Below are 23,856 nucleotides of genomic sequence, written 5' to 3' on the forward strand. Positions count from 1 at the left end.
TGCGGACTCCAGTTAGCTAAGGCAGCCAGCATCAGTGGAGAGTGTGAGCAGCTGGAGAAGAGGCAAGCAACTCAATGTGATTTATGAATTTGTGGAATTTTAATAAATAAACGAACACCTGTCACAAAAATATAGTTGAACAAAGAACACACAGAATCGAAGATTGTTCTATCGTACATTTGAGGGTGAACGTGAATGAAGCCGTGCAGGGTGCCTTACATCGATTTTACTTCAGAACACACAGTGAAAACCTCAGGTAAGTTTATTAATGATGATATTTTTATTCATTCGTGCAATAAATATGGCAATCATGAGCGCTGACTCTGTATGTGTTCGCAATAGAACATTTGGAAGAAATAAAAAAAATGACTAACAAGTCTAGTACACAACAAAGCCATTAAGTGAATATCAAATAAATTGATTCACAATGTGACAACATCTTATCCAAAATTTGTTTAATGCAACAGGTTTTAAGCATTCAGAATTGTATAATCATTATTATAAAATACAGCATGTTTATATAAGTGTGTCGCTACCTCTCTCATGTTAAATACATAAATGTATAAAAATGTTTTAATATAATTTAAAATTACTATTAGTTTTACATTATAAGTAACATTATGGACCCTAGCATGTCGAGCCAAGAAACAATTGTATATATTATTCACCTTGGAATGTCTGTTTGCTGTGTTTGCGGCGGGGTCCAGGCAATTCCCCAAGTGGACAATTCCAAATACTACTGCGTAAAATATTAATGCCGATTTGGAGAAAATTACCAAGGGATGAAAGCAAGTAAAGTATAATCCAAAGAAAACAGAAACTGTTCAATTTCACGTTAAAGTCAGTCTAAATGCAATACCTAACCGTAAAATGAAAAGATTTTTTATCAATGACTTTTGGTTAAATGTTTCAGTCAGATTTATATAGCATTCTGATATTGTCGATATAGTTAAAAAGCCCTGTGATTAATTGATTTAGAAGTCTTAAAATACCTTTCTGGTGTCCCCTGTCGTGAACCATACTCACTCACTCAGATAAATACTTCCTTTCACATAAATCGTTAGAAGCTATGTACAAGCTTATTGCCCATATCTTTGCTCCCATATTTGGGATAATTGTACCAAAGAATAAGAACCAATCCGAGAAAGTTTACACTGCATTACGGACTATTTGTGGGGGGACAAAGGGTACAAGCCATGAGGAACTTTATTGAGAAACTAACATAGCCAAAAGAAAACACTATTATACAAAACACTGTCCATACAGAAATTTTAAATTCAGTCCATATCTACCTTCTGATGGATTTGTACTAAAGTAATAACTTAAGAATTAATTCATATTTTAAGCTACGTATTAAGTATTAAATAGTTAAATAGCTTTTCTTAATAATTGAACACCAGTCCATCAACCGCACTAATTTGTTCACCACTCATTTTTGTTCTATTTTGATGTATATATGTGTTATGTTTTATAATATGTATGTATATGTATAAACCAATACATATCAATATTACTTGATAAATATAATTTTGTTTCTGGAGCAGTTTTTACCAATCCCGATTCATTTACTGAATAAAAATATGTTAAAAGCATGTACAATTTCCCATTCTTAGTAGGATATCTCACAAAATCCCACTTTTTTGTTGTTGTAAGAATTAATAAGAGGGAGTTTGGTGGGGGACTTTGGGGATATGATAAATGAATACAGACTGCCATGTTGTCTGAGTGTAGATCTTAACAATCACCGAGTGTGACCATATTGACAGGATATCATTCGGGTTTCTGATTTTGACAATGACTCCCTGAGCATACTGAGTATTGTTGCTTGGGGATATCAAATGTAACAGTTTGTTATCAGAGGAGATTGATAGTGAACTTTTAGTACCAGCTAGATATGATAGCTATAGGATTTATGATCCTTTCTTTCTCTTTGTCAAAAGATTGTGAGTATATGTGTAGGTAATTCTCTCACGCTGATGGCAGAAAGTCACTCAACCAGTTCATGTATTCTACGTCAAAGAAGATCAGAACCCGTGTATAATTACAACATCCTCAGAATACCAATAACAACGAAATGTAGAAATTAACAAACATGACCAACATTATTATTTCATGTTAATCTTTGTGCCATGCATGTAACTGCAGCTAGATAAACATATGTATACTTTTTCAGTCTGTGTGAAGTCGTGCATAAATACAGTTGATTACTTACTTACTTATATTGGAGATTTTACATGCACTTTCCGACTGCAGCGAATTTCGCACACGGGCCCGGCCAGGCCATTTAATGTGTTTCCCAAAAAGGGAAAAAGTTGTTTGGCAATCCAGTGGGGGGTTTTAGTGGTTGCTTATATAGAATTTTGGAAATTTTGAGATTTGGAAAAAATGCCAAGAGGGTTTGGGGGGCGAACTAAGGGAGCTGAGTATGGAAGTTTGTTCGTTTGATTATGTGGTTTGGTTTTGGTAGTTTATTGGGATTTTAAATGCGATTTATTAGTCCTATTTTGATTAAGTATACGCCTAAGGCTTTGAACTTTCTATTTTATTTTGTGGGTTTAGGATTGCTTCTAGAGTAAGAGCCTTATTTAGATTTAGGGTGGTTTGTAGTGCTGTTCGGTGTGTTAGGTAGTGGGTGCAGTGTATGAGTGCGTGTTCTGAGGTTTCTTGTTGGTTCCAATGTGGGCAGGTTCCTGTTGCTTGTTTTTTAATATATTTTGAGGTGGTTATTTAAGTTGGTATGTCCTGTTTGTAGTTTAGAAATTGCTTTAAACATTGCATATTTAGCAATTTCGTGCCGTTTGAACAATATTCATACCAACGAACGTAATAAGTCAGTGGCGAAAGTAAATAAGTCAAATAAACAAAGATGGCGGATGCAGTAAAATTTCAAAGTTAAATCAGTACTTTTAAAAAATTGGGAATAGCTTCAGCGCACCAGGTCAGGGAGCAATACTGCTACAAACGTGCAATGTCTGACTCTTTTCCCATGTTGAAGAATATTGATAAAAGCTTACCTTGTACTTACTTACCTTTTGTAAAACATAAGACATTAATAGCAACATATATCTCCGTGTTATGAGTTTTCGGATGCTGAATAAACATTCATGGTGTTTTCCTATGAACAACTGTAAAACATATCATTGACTCATAAAAACAAGCCATCATCGGAGTATTTCTGTGTCCTGCCACACCCCTCGTTATAGTGCAAGAATTCGTGATAGAAAATGTATGATGTCCGGAAACTTAAGATCAGACAATAATAGTATTGTGTTATGAATAATAATAAAGGCATGTTTGATGCTGAAAGCTCTGATCGAAAACAGGACAATCCGCGACGGTTGTCCGGAAACACGATATTTTTACGCGGAAGATGATTTTTCCGAGGACTACTGTTTTAAAAAACGCGATTTTCCGCGTTTTTGCGGATATTTCACATCATAACAGTTAAACCGTACAAACCAAATTCAACACTTTTATGTAATAATGATTAGCTTTCATCCTATGTGCAATCCACTCCGTTGGCTAATCTGCTATGCGCAGGAGAGCATGTTACAAATCACATCGCGGCATCCCGTACAAACCAATCCAAGCTCGGCACAAATCGATTTCAACACTTTCAGGTGATTATAATAAAGAAGTCACCACCAATGCAATCACCTCCGACTGCTAATCCGCTCTGTATATTTGATCTACCCACATACCAAGCACCGCGCCAGGAAAAGTACCAGACGCCTCAATCGCTTACCCGTCAATATCATTGCAAGGAGAGTAAGGACTACCGCTAACAGTGAGGAGTACCAATTAAACATCCCAATAATGTTACACGCCACTATATCAGTTTTATTTGTAACTTGCTAATAATATTGATCGGCATTTTGCACATACAAAACAATTATGGAACAATGCACAGCAGTTACCCCCCTTAATCAACATTTACAAAGAAACACAGTGATCAACTTAAAATACTTCATTTTGCACATATACAATAATTATACACGAATATATTACAATTATCTCCCTTTACTAATATATACAAAGAAAAACAACTTGGATACATCATATATACAAAATTGTATATTTTTGTATATGTCATAAATACAAATCTGTATATTGTGTATATCTCATCATTCCAAACTTGTATATGCTTTGGATATACCATCTTTCCAAAGCATATACAAGCTTGTATATGTGGATTTATTTTTTTGCAGTGTTAGAAGTGTTACACATAAGGAATAGAATTTATGGATGTCAACTTCTAAGTTAAGTCAGAATTAAGTTTCAATGACCTCATACTTGCGACAATTCCCAACAACCTCTGTTGTCCATGATTTGATGTTCTTTGTGCAGGTTTTTGTCTGATTGAAAGATTCTATGATTGTATTTAGAAGACTCTTATAAGTGACAAACAGGTACACTGTTAAGTCTGAACGAATTGTTACAATGACAAACAGGTACAGTGCTTGGTCAGAACGAAATGTTACACTGACAAACAGGTACACTGATAGGTCATAACGGATTGTTACGATGACAACCAGGTACAGTGCTAGGTCACAACAGATTGTAACAATGACAACCAGGCACACTGTTAGGTCACAACGTATTGTTACAATGACAAACAGGCACACTGTTAGGTCACAATGGATTGTTACTATGACAACCAGGCACACTGTCAGGTCATACCTGATTGATACAATGACATACAGGTACACTGTTAGGTCACAATTGATTGTTACAATGACAAACAGGTACACTGCTTGGTCATAACGGATTGTTACAATGACAAACAGGAACACTGCTTGGTCATAACGGATTGTTACAATGACAACCAGGTACAGTGCTAGGTCACAACAGATTGTAACAATGACAACCAGGCACACTGTTAGGTCACAACGGATTGTTACAATGACAAACAGGTACACTGTTAGGTCACAACGGATTGTTACAATGACAAACAGGTACACTGTTAGGTCATAACTGATTGATACAATGACAAACAGGTACACGGTTAGGTCACAACGAATTGTTACAATGACAAACAGGTACACTATTAGGTGTAACTGATTGATACAATGACAAACAGGTACAGAGTCAGGTCATACCGGATTGTTACAATGACAACCAGGTACACTGTTAGGTCATAACTGATTGATACAATGACAAACAGGTGCACTGTTAGGTCACAACGAATTGTTACAATGACGAACAGGTGCACTGTTAGGATACATCGTCTCTACTTCAATATGATTATCTCCCTCTGTCCACTTACAATGATTGTAGTAGGCGTAGGTGGCCAGGTAATGCTTCACATGAATAGTTATATTTATGTGTCAGCCTTCAAGGGCACTTTGTTCTAACTGTACCAAAAACAACAGACAAAAATTCATAGTAAATGACATTTTATTCATAAAGAAAATATATGTATATATATATGTATAATATATGACAATGCATCAAAATATAAAGTTGTTATTCACAGATTAACCTCACCCTTTATACTCCCTGACTCACCTACAGCCAAGGCGATGCAATGTCCTCCCTTTACACCCCCTAACGTACCTACAACCAAGGCGATGCAAGGTCCTCCTTTAATACCCCCTAACATACCTACAGCCAAGGCATTGCAATGTCCTCCTTTATCAACATTAACTCACTTATTCATTGTATCCCAACATTGATACAAATATGTTCTCAACAGCAACACTTCCTAAAGTAGAACCACTATGTTGAAGAAGAATGAGTTTGGGGAGATATGTCCACATCTACTGATCAGCTGATATGCTCACATGAAAATAAACAATTTAATCACTGTGGATAGAGGATTTCTGAACTTTTCAAAGAACATTTTCAAATGGGGAGCTAACTGATGACATTGCAAGTCTCTATTATCCTTTTCTACATACCAAGTCCAACACAAAGACTATTAACAAAGTAATCAAGCTACCTAGAATCTTCAAACGCAAGGTCTGTTGCAAATCGATTCTTGTACAAATCATGTGTCAATGCTATCAATTAATACATATATCAATATCATTCATCACACACAGATTGATCACATGCTTCACATCCTGTTAAGACATCCTAATGTCACAAATGTTCTGCAATGCTACAAAGCAGGCAGCCCAATGTCCAGAATGTGTGAACTCTCCATGCCATCTGGGTAAGATATAGGGCTCCCTTGAAAGGGACAATAGGCTCCTCTGGTAGTCAATCAATTCTCTTAACTGACAAGATCCATCATGCTTAACCTGTTTGCCAATCCTCTGACTTTCAATTATAAGTTGCATTTGTACATTGGATTCACAAAATACTGTTTAAATTCATAAATGAAATTCTATTGAAAGTTGTGGTCCAGCAATCCCCTTTTAAGTTCCAACAAGCATAAAAAAGTTGGACCTATTCTACCTTTGTTTGCACAACAAGCACCTCACTTTCCATAACCACCATGTTAGCACAGATTGATGAGGAATCAATGTTATCACATTTACATTAATTGATAATCAACAGGTAACACATGTAAATATACTACTCAATTTCTGATAGGGATACTCACATATTTCATATTCTACAATTACAATCATGAGCTCTGTATTCTGATTGGTCTGAATCCACTGCACAGGAAATGTTTTTTGAAAGCACTCCTTTCCCAAACCTGGCAACATTTACTCTCAATATGTTATCAAGAGGAAACACTGTGTTGCAGGTTATTTCTGGATCAATTATAGCATGTCAAAATATTTCGAAACAGAAAGCCCCCAAACCAAACTGTATGTTTATCTCTTTATTGAAACACAGTGGACATCTTCTGCAAATGTGTTCTAAAAAGGGAAGTGTTTCGTGGCAATATCGACAGATTTCACATCTCCATGCAGTCACATTTCTCTGGTTTCTCACAGTATCCCCATCAATAGTTGACAAGTCTAACAGATCACTTCTAAAGAAACTGTATCCTGGGTAGGAAAGTCTCGGCTTATGACAACTAACTCAACTGACACCAATATTATGTTCTGCCACATTCTACATACAAGCTGCTACTGCTGAGGTTCTGGTAATGAGCTGTTGACATGGAGTGGGTGAGTGGCTGCAGAATGGTGTCACTGTGCTGGTTTATTGCAGTGCCGGGTCCATGGGTTGTCTTGTATTGCTGGGTCTATGTGGTGTGTTGCAGGGCTGGGTGTATGTTGCATTGTGTTGTAGTGCCGAATCCATGTGTTGTGTTGTAGGGCTGGGTTTTAATGTTGTCTTGTATTGCTGGGTCTATGTGGTGTGTTGTAAGGCTGGGTTTTAATGTTGTCTTGTATTGCTGGGTCTATGTGGTGTGTTGTAAGGCTGGGTGTATGTTGTCTTGTATTGCTGGGTCTATGTGGTGTGTTGTAAGGCTGGGTGTATGTTGTCTTGTATTGCTGGGTCTATGTGGTGTGTTGTAGGGCTGGGTGTATGTTGTCTTGTATTGCTGGGTCTATGTGGTGTGTTGTAAGGCTGGGTGTATGTTGTCTTGTATTGCTGGGTCTATGTGGTGTGTTGTAAGGCTGGGTGTATGTTGTCTTGTATTGCTGGGTCTATGTGGTGTGTTGTAGGGCTGGGTGTATGTTGTCTTGTATTGCTGGGTCTATGTGGTGTGTTGCAGGGCTGGGTGTATGTTGTCTTGTATTGCTGGGTCTATGTGGTGTGTTGTAGGGCTGGGTGTATGTTGTCTTGTATTGCTGGGTCTATGTGGTGTGTTGCAGGGCTGGGTGTATGTTGTCTTGTATTGCTGGGTCTTTGTGGTGTGTTGTAGGGCTGGGTGTATGTTGTCTTGTATTGCTGGGTCTATGTGGTGTGTTGCAGGGCTGGGTGTATGTTGTCTTGTATTGCTGGGTCTATGTGGTGTGTTGCAGGGCTGGGTGTATGTTGTCTTGTATTGCTGGGTCTTTGTGGTGTGTTGTAGGGCTGGGTGTATGTTGTCTTGTATTGCTGGGTCTATGTGGTGTGTTGCAGGGCTGGGTGTATGTTGTCTTGTATTGCTGGGTCTTTGTGGTGTGTTGTAGGGCTGGGTGTATGTTGTCTTGTATTGCTGGGTCTATGTGGTGTGTTGCAGGGCTGGGTGTATGTTGTCTTGTATTGCTGGGTCTATGTGGTGTGTTGCAGGGCTGGGTGTATGTTGTCTTGTATTGCTGGGTCTATGTGGTGTGTTGCAGGGCTGGGTGTATGTTGTCTTGTATTGCTGGGTCTATGTGGTGTGTTGCAGGGCTGGGTGTATGTTGCATTGTGTTGTGGCGCAGAGGCTGAGTGTTATGATGCTTGGCCTATTTGTTTCGATTCAGTGTTGTACACATAGTTGGAAGCTAAGTGTCAGGGTACTGGCTATGCATGATAGTCTTAGTTTGAGCACTTTCTTCATGGGTAACCAGTAGCGCCATTGCTGGGCAACATGACATAACAATGGAGCTGTATCACAGGAATCGGTTTAAACACTCATGTGAGATCAGGGTAATATTAAGCAACGATATTGAAAGATAAAATAATACATCTGAATTATATCAACAAAATGACTCAGTATTACTTTACCTAACTTCTGAAAGAGTGAAAGTTCAAAAGTAGCCCAAAGCATATCACTGCCTTGAAGACAGCCATGCTCTTGCATCTCCTCTGTTCCCACCATCATGGCTACTTCCACATTACATCCATTCACAAAATGTTATCATATTCATTGGACAAGTTTAAAGTTGGCAGATTTTCATCCTGAAAGTGTAAGCCAGGCATATATATATAGAAGTCTTTGAGGACTAACCATTTGATATTGTAGGGTGGGGCCTGGAAATTTATTGAAAAATGAGTGAGTGAGTGAGTATGGCTTCACGCCGCTTTTAGCGACATTCCAGCAATATCACGGCGCGGGACACAAGAAATGGGCTTTACACATTGTACCCATGTCGGGAATCGAACCCAGGTCTTCGGCGTGACGTGCATAGGCTTTAACCACTAGGCTACCAAACCGCCCCTTTCATTGAATAAGAACATTGTGCCAGAAAATGCTTAAAAGAAATCATTGTGCTTCTAAACATTGAAAAAAAAGGGAATTGTCAACCACTAAAGATACACTGTTGCAATCTATTTCGGGCAAACAAATTTAGGCTCATAGTTTTCATTAAAAAATATCTGTTTTTTTAGATGTAGCCAAGAAATGACTACAAACACACACACACCCTCAAATATCAAATGGTCCACCCCTTATCACCATGGAAAGTGAACAAGGCAGGTTTCAATGAAAGGCTACTTCTATCTTGACAACACATCTCCCAAAATAACAATAAACACAAATACATTGGAAATATGTGACACATAAACACTGCTTACAAGAGGGAAAAAATATCTGTTACAAAATATACAACATGTAAACCTTGTGAAAACAAATATTCTCCTACGACAATTATCTGCAACGGCTTTCTAACACTCTTCTTAATCAATCCACAACATATCAAGGACAGTCTTGATGGAGTAGTAAACGTCCTGTTCAATAAAGTCTTACATCAATGGTGACAAGAAGTATAGATGGATGTACAGTTCTTAGTAGGGATGGATACCAGAGGCTTTACAATGTATCACAATATTTTACGATGCACAAGGCCATCATTGCAATACGTATCACAACATATTGTATAAAATCTTAATTTTGAATTCAGAAGCAACTTGAAACATCAGTGTTTGAACTAAAGTTCATGAATGGAACAAAACAAGATGCTGGAACAACGTATTGTTTACTAATTCAATAAATACACATGGGTATTTCGCAAGTATAACATTCAACACATAATAAATATCGCTATTTGAAATCACCCAGTATACTGAGGTTCAAACATGATATTGGGATACGTATCGTGGAAAGAGTGAACTTCAATATACCAATATACCAGTAATACCAAGCACCCTTAGTTGTTAGGTTCCATCAACTGTTTCTATTGTGTACCTACTGGACACAAGAAATCATAAATCAGTGTAAAGAAAACATACATGACAGCAAAGAAAATCATAAATATACTACTCAAAAAAAGTTAAGAATCATAGCATGAGGGATCAACAATATGAAAGATTTGTTTTGTTTGTTTGTTGTTTAACGCCGCACTCAGCAGTTTTCCAGCTATATGACAACGGTATGTAAATAATTGAGGCTGGACCAGACAATCCAGTGATTGACATCATGAGCTTTGATCCGCGCAATTGGGATCGATGACATGCATCAACCAAGTCTGTGAGCCTGACCACCCATTCCCGTTAGTCACATCTTACAAGCATAGTCGCCTTTAACAGCAAGCATGGGTTGCTGATGACCTATTCTACCCCGGATCTTCACGGGAAAGAATTGGGTGATCCTTAACCTTTTCGAGTAGTATAGTTAAGAAATCAGTAAACAATAACTTCTCCAAACATTACTTTTAACCCACATGCTCATACAAAGGTGATAAACAGAACATGTGACTGTTGTGGCTTGACATGACTACATATAAGATGGCTATCATCTCGTCCCGTCCAGATCATGGCGACATTCACCTGGGCCCCCATGCACAAAGTGATCTTAGCGCTAAGATGATCGTAACTCCCATACTTTAACATAGGCTTACAACAGTCTTAGCGCTAAGATCGCTTTGTGTAAGTGGGCCCTGGAAGTAGAACACGGGTGGCCCAGCTGTCTAAGGCTTCACAATTTCCCACAGTACAGTTGTGTAGCTTAGAAGTCTGATTAAATCCCGGATTTGCCTTTATTATGTTTTTTTGTTTATCAACATCCTAACAGTGGTCATGGGTATCACCAAAGTGGTAAATATCCAAGACCTGCATCACTTTGGGCCTTCACCCCACAATAAGATGACATGCTGTGGTATAACTGAAATACTGTTCAAAGTGGCGTTAATCACTCACGCATTCATCTAGCATTATGTAACTGGTTAACAGTCACTATCAACTGATCTACACAATGTTTTCAGCTTTCTCAGTGACTTCAAGGGCTACTCTCCCTACCACTGCTATGACATTAGCAAACCCTGCAGTACAAATGCAATCTATCATTTAACCTAAATCTTAACTTGCTGCTTCTAAAATATTTCAAGGCCAGACCAATATGATTACTGGGATATATCTAGACCCGATCAGAGGTCGATATTTAGGCCCAAGTCTGAAGCAAATGACAGTAAAAATTCCCAATGTGACTTTAAAAATTCCCTATTCCTCAGAATGTTCAAACATTAGAAGATTAAATACATCCAATTTTGAACAATATCATGATTTTCCCCCAAGGACACTTAGTTTGGAATCCTGGATAATTATATCCCTGAATTTCTTGCCTTAAGGATTTGTCCACAAAAATTACTGAAGGGAGGAGAGAAATACAACAAAACAAATCTCTTTAATAAATAAAGAAATCATGGACTAAATTTATTATTCCCTTGTGTGTATTTCTCTATTCTGTAAAACACACACACACACATTTTGAGGGGTTATTTCATTCAATTTTGTTTGCTCGAGTGAGCAACATGTCAACATGTCATGATAATTGTAAAATTTAAGAGGGCACTAAGATAAAAGGTTCCTTAACACAATTATTTCCTGTTATTTGGGGGGGAAGTGACAGTCAGATCTGTAAATCAAGTACTCCAATTGGTATGGCCTAAATTGCAAAACAAACTTGAACTTAAATTACTGAAAAACACTGCCCTGCTAATGTGACTTTGATGTGTGTCCCTCCCTCTTCACAGTCCCTATCAATAGAGCCAAAAATGTTATTTTCTTGTTTTTCATCAGCACCTTTCTTGCCTTCCAGGGGAGAAGCATTTCATTACAGACTTCATTTGTGATATATATTTTCTGTCTAATGGTGTGTTCAAAATTATATTCCTCCAAATAATATTCTTTAATCCCTTCTATATAAAAAAAATGATGTTAAAAATAATTTCAGTCTAGGAGGATGAAATATATTATGACCTCAGGCATAGAGATCAGCTGGTGACTGTTCAAATGGCATTCAAGAACTTGGTGAGTAAATAAGAAAACGTACAGCATTATGGATAACAACATTCCACTATGTAGGAATCTACATTAAATCATCGCTAATGCAATAAACCAGAAGTTGTTATCCATAAAGTTGTATGTTGTCTTAGATCAGCTACAAAATACTGAAGTCGTTGAAGTCACCTTGTTATTCAACTCCTGTCAAAAGCTTCCTGGTAATCTGCTGCATGTGGAACAAACATGTACCAGGCACACAGTAAGCTCATCTTCACAGTGAGTCCATTCCAAGACACAACCTTAGTGCTATAATAACCTCCTACAACTCCTGTATTTCAACATTCGCAATGTCCAAATCGGCAGCGCTATGAAAGGGACAGGGTCCTGGTTCCTATCCTTATTAATTGCAAAGCTCATAGATACTTTGATATTGCAGTTGTATTAAAAATGAAAAAAGAAAGTCATGATTCATCCAGCAAGAGCTAGACCCAGCAAAGCCTGCTTTCTGGATATACATTTTTTGTTCCATCTACTGGTAATCACTTTACCGGCTGATGGGATATTTGTGGAACTGGGGAATTTTGCTGTTGTGCTCCAAGACAGTATTGTGTAGAGAACAAATTTAAGAAGCTACAGTTGTTACAACTATAAGACTCCCGAACCTTGATATCACAATACAGTCCTGTCATGAGAAGTCCATCTGTGCCATAACATTACTATGGTGGGTCAGGAATTACCAGCATCTTAGGCTACGTACAAAGCCTGGAGCCTGGAGCCAGGAGCCAAGAGCCAGGAGCCAAAAGCCAGGAGCTTGAAGCCTGCAGCTTTGCGCCACGGCAGACCAACAGTGATTGATATGGAGGTGGAAGGTTTGATATGATCAATGTACACAACAGTATTTACAAATTGTATGAAAATCAGAAAAGCCATAGAAACAGAACATTATCTCATGTCTAATAAAGAATGTCATTTCTATAGCAACCAGCATGTATCACCTTTTAGATTTATGTTATATTGTGCATCAGTTTAGTGTTTGTGGGATGTAAAAAAATAGAAAATGATTATTCCATTTGTAACATATACATACATATTCCAAGAAATAAAGAAACAAGTTTGATCTAACGCTGAGACAAGGGGATCTGTTTTGATTCACTGGATTCAACAACATCTCTCTACTGCTCTTAGTTCCCTTCAGTGATTGAAGATGGGACTACAACAGGGGAGATAACTCTACTTCACACATAAGCCCAGAGAAAAGTTCTCTGAAACATTTTAAAAAAACTCATTGACAAAAAATGATTGTGGCTAGTTAAGCCACTTTGATCATTATCAAGCTTAATTTTCAAACAGTCTGTTAAACTAGATTGAACCACCTCTGTTAGAATGGCTTAGACATCTGTCTTGGTTATATACATTGAATATATTTTGCTGCACAAATCATGATCAAATCTTGATCTGATACCATCAAATCTGATACTAAACATAAACCCTTCGTGATATGAGACAGTTTATCCATTTACCCACAGGGAATTACTGGTGAGGACAAGATGCAGACGAAGCTCAGCTCCAGTACCCACAGAGCAAGGGTTTCTTTGTACAGCAACCCGACAGCTCAGGGTCCACATGCACAAAGTGATCTTAGCGCTAAGATGATCATAACTCCCAGACGTTAACAGAGGCTTAAGATAATCTTAACGCTAAGATGGCTTTGTACGAGTGGGCCCTGCCTTGAGGACCAGATTTCAATAGACACAATATTGTAATGCTGCACCAGTGAAACAATAAGGCGAAGAAAGACTTCCCTAAAGTGTTCCCATCTTCCACCACTGTAAACTGTTAAAAAGAAACTGAACCTGAACCGTGCTGATATCTTCAGCTACTCAGAGAAGGAAAAGTCTATCCTCTAACAGCTTTTGTGACATCTGTACCTAACCTTCACAATGTAATAAACAAGGTGTGTCAAAATGAAGGCCTGAGGTTTATCGTGTAATACAAAATAAACAGAAGATGTAAAAAACTGCTGCAAATGGAAGCAAGCGCCTCTGCTGTATCGGGTGACATTCTTGGAATTATGCACAGATATATTATAGTCAACAATAATGTATCACAGGAAACTAGCTCAGGTCATCTTCGTTATCTAAATCTCCTCTTGTTAGGCCAATCAGGGACTCCTTATCACTTGAAGGTAATTTGTTGTAATTATAATAGGACCAGCAGAGGCGCTGGTTGGTTTTGGCGTATATGAACCCAGCAACAGCAAGTATGAGTACAATCAAGCCTGCACATATAGACACTAGTACCACCACAACGCTACGTATTGAGTCAGGCATCCAGATGTTGAGTGATGACCGCTGTCCTTTCAGGCGGTGGTCTCCCTTGTCAACACACTTCTCTTCCCACAATACCTTCCCAGCCACACAGGCAGTGCACTTGTTGGAGAGAACGGAACATTTCTCACACATCCTGGAGCACCTCAGACATTGACCATTATCTGCAGGGAAAATAAGACATTGTACATAAACAAGAGTCAATGAAAGTCCTTGTGTAACTTCATCAGATCCCAGATATCTTTCTTATATTTCATTTAAATCAGTGTGAGCCGTACTGAAACAATTTTACCTCACCATTGAGTCTTTAAGACTATGACTATTTTTTATCTCATACAAATACCATGCATGCACCAGAAAAAAACACACTCTTTCATATCCACACACACCCTCACTCATGAATGTATGGTCAGTCACTTATGAATGTATGTCCTGACACACCCTCACTTATGAATGTATGTCCACACACACCCTCACTTATGAATGTATGTCCAGACACACCCTCACTTATAAATGTATGTCCAGACACACCCTCACTTATGCATGTATGTCCACACACACCCTCACTTATGAATGTCTGTCAAGACACACCCTCACTTATGAATGTCTGTCAAGACACACCCTCACTTATGAATGTATGTCAAGACACACCCTCACTTATGAATGTATGTCCACACACACCCTCACTTATGCATATATGTCCACACACACCCTCACTTATGAATGTCTGTCAAGACACACCCTCACTTATGAATGTATGTCCACACACACCCTCACTTATGAATGTATGTCCACACACACCCTCACTTATGAATGTATGTCCACACACACCCTCACTTATGAATGTATGTCCACACACACCCTCACTTATGAATGTATGTCCACACACACCCTCACTTATGAATGTATGTCCACACACACCCACACTTATGAATGTATGTCCACACACACCCACACTTATGAATGTATGTCCACACACACCCACACTTATGAATGTATGTCCACACACACCCACACTTATGAATGTATGTCCACACACACACACACTTATGAATGTATGTCCAGACACACCCACACTTATGAATGTATGTCCACACACACCCACACTTATGAATGTATGTCCACACACACCCACACTTATGAATGTATGTCCAGACACACCCACACTTATGAATGTATGTCCACACACACACACACTTATGAATGTATGTTCAGACACACCCTCACTTATGAATGTATGTCCACACACACCCTCACTTATGAATGTATGTCCACACACACCCTCACTTATGAATGTATGTCCACACACACCCTCACTTATGAATGTATGTCCACACACACCCACACTTATGAATGTATGTCCACACACACCCACACTTATGAATGTATGTCCACACACACCCTCACTTATGAATGTATCTCCACACACACCCTCACTTATGAATGTATGTCCAGACAAACCCTCACTTATGAATGTATGTCCACACACACCCACACTTATGAATGTATGTCCACACACACCCACACTTATGAATGTATGTCCACACACACCCACACTTATGAATGTATGTCCACACACACCCACACTTATGAATGTATGTCCACACACACCCACACTTATGAATGTATGTCCACACACACCCTCACTTATGAATGTATGTCCACACACACCCACACTTATGAATGTATGTCCACACACACCCACACTTATGAATGTATGTCCAGACAAACCCTCACTTATGAATGTATGTCCACACACACCCTCACTTATGAATGTATGTCCAGACACACCCTCACTTATGAATGTATGTCCAGACACACCCTCACTTATGAATGTATGTCCACACACACCCACACTTATGAATGTAAGCCTGTAAATATACACACAGGCTCACACATGTATGCCCAGACACACACCCACACACACATACACATCAGGCATGTAATACTCCAAACATGGTTATTTGAATAAACTCACTTTTATAGAAGCCGTCAAAGCATTCTTCAACACACACATGCTCCTTTGAAGTGATCAAGAGATAGTGGCCATCACGACACTTGATGCAATCCGACAAGAGTGGTCCACGGCAGGTACTGCATGACTGATGACAGCTTTGACACATCTTCAGTTCCTTGTAGAAGCCGACTGGTGGACACTCTTTCACACACTCGCTGCAAGGACAATATACCAGCTCAGCTTAACACAGCATAGACAATCATCTCAGCTTAACACAGCATAGACAATCATCTCAGCTTAACACAGCATAGACAATCATCTCAGCTTAACACAGCATAGACAATCATCTCAGCTTAACACAGCATAGACAACCAGCTCAGCTTAACACAGCATAGACAACCAGCTCAGCTTAACACAGCATAGACAACCAGCTCAGCGTAACCCAGCATAGACAACCAGCTCAGCTTAACACAGCATAGACAACCAGCTCAGCTTAACACAGCATAGACAACCAGCTCAGCTTAACACAGCATAGACAACCAGCTCAGCCTAACACAGCATAGACAACCAGCTCAGCCTAACACAGCATAGACAACCAGCTCAGCTTAACACAGCATAGACAACCAGCTCAGCTTAACACAGCATAGACAACCAACTCAGCCTAACACAGCATAGACAACCAGCTCAGCTTAACACAGCATAGACAACCAACTCAGCCTAACACAGCATAGACAACCAGCTCAGCTTAACACAGCATAGACAACCAACTCAGCTTAACACAGCATAGACAACCAGCTCAGCTTAACACAGCATAGACAACCAGCTCAGCTTAACACAGCATAGACAACCTGGTCAGTAAAAACAGCATTAACAACCACACCAGTGCATCACAGCATAGACAACCATGCCAGTATACCACAGTAGAGACAACAAGCACAGTATACATCAGCATAGACAACCACACAAGTGTCTCACAATACAGACAACCACTCCAGTGTACTACAGCACAGACAACCACGCCAGTGTACCACAGCATAAACAACCAGCTTGGCTTTATGCCATGCCAGCACATTCAGTAACAACAAATAAGACCATTCACCTTCTCTACCTCAGATTTCTGCTGAAATGCACCTTTCATTTTAATTTCGCATAAATCCTTTAATAACTGTGTCACAAAGATCAGTCAGCAGCAGCGAGAGCCTGAAGACAGGGTGAACAGCAAGTTGGACTGGAATGGACTTACCCTGTGGAGCTGACCCTGAAGTTAGCACACTGCACGCACTGTGCGGGACTTGGGCCGGTGCAGTTGTTGGCGCACTGCTGGTCACACTCATACTGCAGGACAAACACAGAACACATACTCACAGCAAGAACATACAGCATCATTAGTAAGACATGAAATAGCTGATTTCATAGGACAGGTGGCAATGATTGCATGAAAACAGTGCCATAATTTCTAGACATGAACATAACTTCAAATTTGCTGACACTTCATGTGTAGAAGCCTACTTAGGGACCAGTTCAACACTTTGATGTCAGATGAAAAACTTAATTTCTTGAGACATCTCCCCCACCCCACCAAACAAGAGTCATCAGAAAGATGACATATCCCCCCGGCAGCTGTCTGTAAAGTAACCACAAGTAAATGTGCAATTCTGTATGTAATGAGTCAAGAGTTGAATGTTCTTTAAGAAGCATACATTGTTTACCAACAAAAGATCCACCATGGTCGCATCCATATGAAATGGAAAGTAAAACGTGTGTTTCTGTGGGTTTTTTTTATGCAAACAAATGATAAATTACAAGAAACAAGCGTATAGTCAAAGAAAGTCATCTATATCCCCCACCCATTTTAACACATTATGGTCCCAAACTAGGTAACTGACCCAATATTTCTCTTAGCCCATGTCAAAATAGCTGCAATGGAAATTCTAAAATAAACATTTCTAAAACTCCTTAATATCAAATGGCACCTGTTCAGTATGTACTTTATATATGGACATGCAATGTTTGGCAAGGAAATATTTAACAGTTTATTTGTTATTCTCCATAAGTGAACCCACCCTATATGCCATGGAAACGTAAAAAATAAAAAAATAAAAATTCCTAAATAGCAAAAGGCACCTGTTCAGTATGTGCAAAGTTTTGTAAGAAAATATTTAACAGTTTTTTAGTTACACTCCGGAAACGAACACCACCTTTATAGAACCTAAGTCCAACTTGTTACCCTGGAAACATTAAAAATAAAAATTTCTAAAATTCCTAAATAGCAAAAGGCACCAGTTCAGCATGAGTCTGATAGACATGCAAAGTTTTGTAAGAAAGTTTTGAATGGGTTTTGAGTTATGCTCCGGAAACGAACTCTACCCTATACAACCTAAGTCCAACTGGTTGCCATGGAAACGTAATTTTTTAATTTTTTTTAAATTCCTAAATAGCAAAAGGAACCAGTTCAGTATGTGCCAGGTAGACATGCAAAGTTTTGTAAGAAAGTATTTAGCTTTTTTTGAGTTCGGAAACACTCCGGAAACGAACACCACCCTTATAGAACCTAAGTCCAACTTGTTACCATGGAAACGTAAAAAATAAAAATGTCTAAAATTCCTAAATAGCAAAAGGCACAACTTCAGTATGTGACTGATAGATATGCCAAGTTTCGATCAAATACACTGAATTATTTTCGAGTTCTGCCACGGAAAAGGAAATGATTACGGACGGACAGACGGACAGACAGACTGGCTGATCGCTATATCCCCCCGCATTATATGTCGGGGGGATAAAAACCAATAAATCCTGAAAATGTTGAACTTAGTGGCCTCTTTTGTCACGCATTCTCATGTTTTGTCCATTTTTGGGGGGTCAAATGAATATTATTTACTAAGTGTTGATAATCTTTTGTAGTTTTTTTATAGATCTTATATGTCATCATATATTACGCACTACACTAGATGGTCTATGTTGGCGACGATAAAACCCTAGGAAAGGCTGTATGTTTTTTAAAGACAAATCCTAACAGCATATAAATAAAAATAGGACCTCACAGGTGGAGACACCATGTGCCCTCTCTTACCGGTGTGGTGGGTCCAGTGCCTGGGGCCTGAGTGGACACTTTGTCTGATGCTGGAGTGGATGGTGCTGGTGTGGATGTAGCAGGCTCCTGGGAACCCTCGGGGTGAAGGTGGACGGGATCTGATGCCGTACCATGCAGGATCAGAGACCACTGCTGTAAAGTGCCTGTGTACAACAGAAGGAGGGTACAGCAAGACTGTAATCAGCAACAGCTCTAAGTCTGCTGCCATGGCAATCACCATGATGGCCACAGTGCCAACACCTTCATCTTAATCCACCCCCTGTTTAAGATGGGTACTGAGTTTCCCACAGATACTAAAACTGACTAAAACTTCTATAACTAATACGTTACCACTGTTATACCGAGGCTGTTGTCTCCCACAACTGCTCTTATAGCGAAATCTACCACGGAGATTCAATTACCTCATGCAGCACGTGCGTAGCCACCTGAGCTGCCATGTGACACCCTTCATTCTTGTCTCTTGCGAGAGCAAGTGCTCGGGGGACAGTCGGGCGGGCATCAGCCAAGTGGTAACGTATTACTTATAGAATATTACGAATAGGAAAATTCTACAAATTACATTAAGTATTATGTTACCACTGTTATACCGAGGCTGATTACCACAGTAGGCGGTGGGGAGCGCTACAACCCAAACCTGACTGCTCGTTGTTCCTTTTCCGACCAGCGGAAGTAAACAAGGCGGAAGCACTCGATGCACATGCTCCCAGCTTGGCGTTACCCTATAGGAATACCAAAGCACCGTAAGGCTCAATCGTCTTTGCCAAACGATTGGTGACTCCAAACGGCCTCACTGGATAGATATTTCATCGCCGCAGCGGATGAGAACACAGTAACCGTGTGAGCTGAATCTTAGATCAGGTTAAACAGTCGGGAAGAGGGAAATTAATTTCATCCGGACTGTATATAGAGAATCTCACCCAAGTGTCTTTTGAAATCAAATACATCAACACAAGTTGATAAAAGTTGAAAAACTGCCGAGGATTTTTGCCACTTTTATCAACGAGTGTTGGTATGTTTGATATCAAAAGACACGAGGGTGAGATTTTATTTATCATCCAACATCATTCTTTCAACTTTTTCAAATTGTAGACACTAATTAGCAGTGTCTTCAGTGTAAAAAGTACTGCAAACAGCTTCAGTAGCAGAGCCATTAGTGATGTCATTTGATTGTGACGTCATGTAACCAGTGACGTCACAATGGTCTGCAAAGCATTGTGATGTAATTTCATTGCAGCGACATCTACGGTGTAGATATCGCTTGATCTCACCCAAGCGATATCTCCTGTGGGAGCCAGTTTTGGATGATAAATCCCAAAGCAAGCCTACTTGAAGTATGCGATAGGCGCGTGACCTAATTCCAGTATTTGTAAGCATGCATTACAAGGTTGGAACACATGATGGACAATTAAATAAATAATTGTCAAAAATACAAATAAGGACAAAACACACAAAATGCCGCCTCACCTGTGGTGTGAGAGCGCTGGTTTGCCGGACCCCCACTCCTGTTACCCACGGCGGTGGGAACATTGGAGTCGACCCAGATTGACCACAGTGCAAAAATCTGAAGCCTGAGGATTTGGGAACTGCGCTAGGCACACCCCTTAGATGACTGCTTGCGCTGCGATCAGCGGCCCAAGACGGTGCACACCCTCCACGTCTTCATCAACCTTTCTGAGGTAATGATTGGCAAATACCGAGTCAGAACGCCAGTAACAACCTTTCAACATTCTGTGAACAGAGATATTAGAGTGTAGGGCAAATGTTGCCGCTAGCGCACGGATCTCGTGCGGGTTTGACCCCGCAATCGGTACTCACTGTGACCGGTACGCCAGATTGATGACAGAAAAGCCATAACGCAATCGAGTTGCGAGTTATGTCGGCAGTCCAATTAGGGTTACACGATATTAACAGACGGACGCGCCCTTGTCTATGTCATTCGAGGCCTAACCTGACACAGTGATCTGTCCTCAGTATCAGCAGGATGTAAGATTTCCTTGAGTGATCTTACAGTGAATTCTCTCTCCGTTTGGCCAAATTTCTGATTCTTAGCGACGAAGCCCATGAGCAGGCCCAGGCGGTCCGCTCCTTCATCGCCCCGTATCAAATAATCTTGGTGACATCGAGTGCATGTATTTCCGACACTCGTGCAAAGGAGAGGAGAAATGCTGTTTTCGAGTTCACATGCCGGAACTAGGCACTACTCAAGGGTTCGTACGGAGCCTCCGTAAGTGATTGCAACACTAAGGAGAGATCCCAGGCCGGTGCCCGAAGGCGGCCCTTTTTAAGATCTCGATGCTTGAAACCCTTGATAATACCCCGAATCACCGGCTTTTTTGAGAGACTGGTACCCATAGCAACATCCCGTACCGTAGCAACGGACAAGACATAGTTGGCAATGGAACCCCCGGAGAGTTTCCGGGTCTTTCTTAAGTGAGACATGAAACGAGCAATATCCTGCACAGATACCTTATCTGGCGAATGAATGTGATGTTTACAACACCACTTAATGAAAATAGCCCAGCGTGCATTATACACCTTCTGGGTAGAATCATGATGCATACTAACGTATGCCTGAGACGCCCAACGAGAGAAACCTTTTCTCCTCAGTCGCTCTGTGACAACATCCACACGTGCAGATTGAACTGCCCTGCTTTCTGTTGCACCGCTAAGACTTTGGCAATCATCGCCTTAATCTGTGCCACCGATCTGGGGGGACAAAGAGGCGATGGGTCACCGTGTCAAACCAACCTCCAATGAACTTCAAGTTCTGCGAGGGGGTTAACTCGCTCTTGGGAAGATTGACAATCCACCCAAATTGCTCCAAGAGCCGAAGTGCGAAATCGAGTTGGCGTGACAGGGTGTCCGTCATTCGATTGACCACTAGCGAGTCGTCCAGGTACGCGAAGTACCTGATACCCCTCTTGTGGAGGAACCCGACAGTGGGGGTGGTTAACCGGGTGAACAGCCAGGGAACGAACGATAGGCCGAATGGGAGTGCTACCCATTCGCCGGCCTTGAAAGACGAACCTGAGATACTTGTGATGGTCCGAATGAATCAGAACATGCAGATAAGCATCCTTCAGGTCGATCGATGCAAGCCAGTCGGCGGGCATGATCAGTGCTTTCAGGTCCGCCAAGGTCAACATTCCGAACTTGGGCGGTTTGTGTAGGTAACACTCGTTGAACGATTTCAGGTTGTGAGTTCGGCACTGTCCTTCTTGGGAACGAGAAATATCCTGGATTAAAACCCCGGTGTTATTTCTGGTAGGGCTAACTCCCGTACCGCCCTCTTCTCCACCAACCTGCCGATGTCATCGGCGAGGATGGGAAGATCGGCTTCCGAATAGAAACCTTCCAACGGAGAGACGGTGAGCGGCGGATCCGCCTTGAGATCTAGCCGATAGCCGTACCGGATCGTGTTGACCACCCAGGGGTTGTCGAACACTTGTTCCCAATTCTCCCAGTAAGTCTGGAGTCTGGCTCCTACTGGGGAAGGAAAGGGATGCCTGACAGGCTGCGGCAGGTGCAACTGGCCAGGGCCGAGTGTCTCTGGTTCGCCTACGGGCCAACCGAACTTGACGCTGTCGGCATACGAACCCCTCCAGTGAGAGTCACCTGGAGGAGCCCTTTCTGTCCTTAGACGGTTTGGGATGCCCCCAGTGTCCCTTCTTCCCGAGAAAGGGCAGCAGATTGCCCTTACCGGCACCCAGGCGTTGATGCAAGGACCCAACAAGATACAGCGTGTGCCAAGAGGCCTCAGCCTGTTGTTCTTTGAGAACCCCAGGGATCTTGTTATTAAACAGGGTCCGTGCAGACCAAGGCTGGTTAGCTGCGTCCGACCCCAAGGCGGCAAGGTACGCTTGCCGTCTGAGGAAGTGGAACGTGCCGGAAAGAAAGCCTGAAGCCCCGGCAACGTACTCAAGCAAAGCATTTAAACCGATTAAACAGTTGTAAATGCGCTGGTCTCGGTCGGTGGGAGAACCTTCGACCAGACTGGCCACTGCTGCCAAGTAGGTATCCCCATGAGACATAGCGAGCATGGAGCGTCTAGCGAGGGTGTCCAACTGCTGCAAGATAGCCGGTGGTACCACCCAAACGCTCAACTTGGGTCTCCGAGGTGGGACCGGCCTCGGGGAAGGCAAGGTCATGCACGGGAATGAACCCTTTCTCCATGACGGCAGAGGGAGTCCCTGACCGGAGGCTGCCGCACAAGCTTTCTCCAGGGAAGGCCTTATACAGCGCAACAAGGTTGAAGCGGGGAAAGCCTTGTCGGACGACTCCTCATAGACCTTGGCGGAACCCACGGAGCCCTGGATTCCCCGCGGTACTGGCAGGGGCTTGGGCATGTCCTCAAAGAGGTCATAGACCATGGCCACGCGGTCCTTAACCGATAGCGGAGCCAGCGGAGAGGAAGGACCGGTGACCACGGGAGCCCCCGTCGCACCGAAAGACCCCGCGTTCGAACCCCAGGCCTCCGAAGAGGCCGGGGACAGAACAGCCAGTGG

General features: G+C 41.2%; 1 protein-coding gene across 1 annotated transcript in view; it reads right to left on the reverse strand.

Annotated features, from left to right (window-relative positions):
• Positions 1-5,387: 5,387 nt before the first annotated feature.
• LOC139441160 (proprotein convertase subtilisin/kexin type 4-like) overlaps positions 5,388-23,856 on the reverse strand; it is an 86,813-nt gene continuing 68,344 nt past the window's right edge. Inside the window, exons 13-16 of the mRNA XM_071225448.1 lie at positions 19,331-19,494; positions 17,504-17,595; positions 16,282-16,475; positions 5,388-14,467 (exon numbers count right to left, since the gene is read on the reverse strand). Of these exons, the coding sequence (XP_071081549.1) occupies positions 14,091-14,467; positions 16,282-16,475; positions 17,504-17,595; positions 19,331-19,494 (827 nt within the window). The 3' untranslated portion in view covers positions 5,388-14,090. The remainder of the gene's footprint in view (positions 14,468-16,281; positions 16,476-17,503; positions 17,596-19,330; positions 19,495-23,856) is intronic.

Source organism: Haliotis cracherodii, unplaced genomic scaffold (assembly GCF_022045235.1).
Source record: "Haliotis cracherodii isolate W230 unplaced genomic scaffold, xgHalCrac1.p SCAF_1, whole genome shotgun sequence".
NCBI lineage: Eukaryota > Metazoa > Mollusca > Gastropoda > Lepetellida > Haliotidae > Haliotis > Haliotis cracherodii.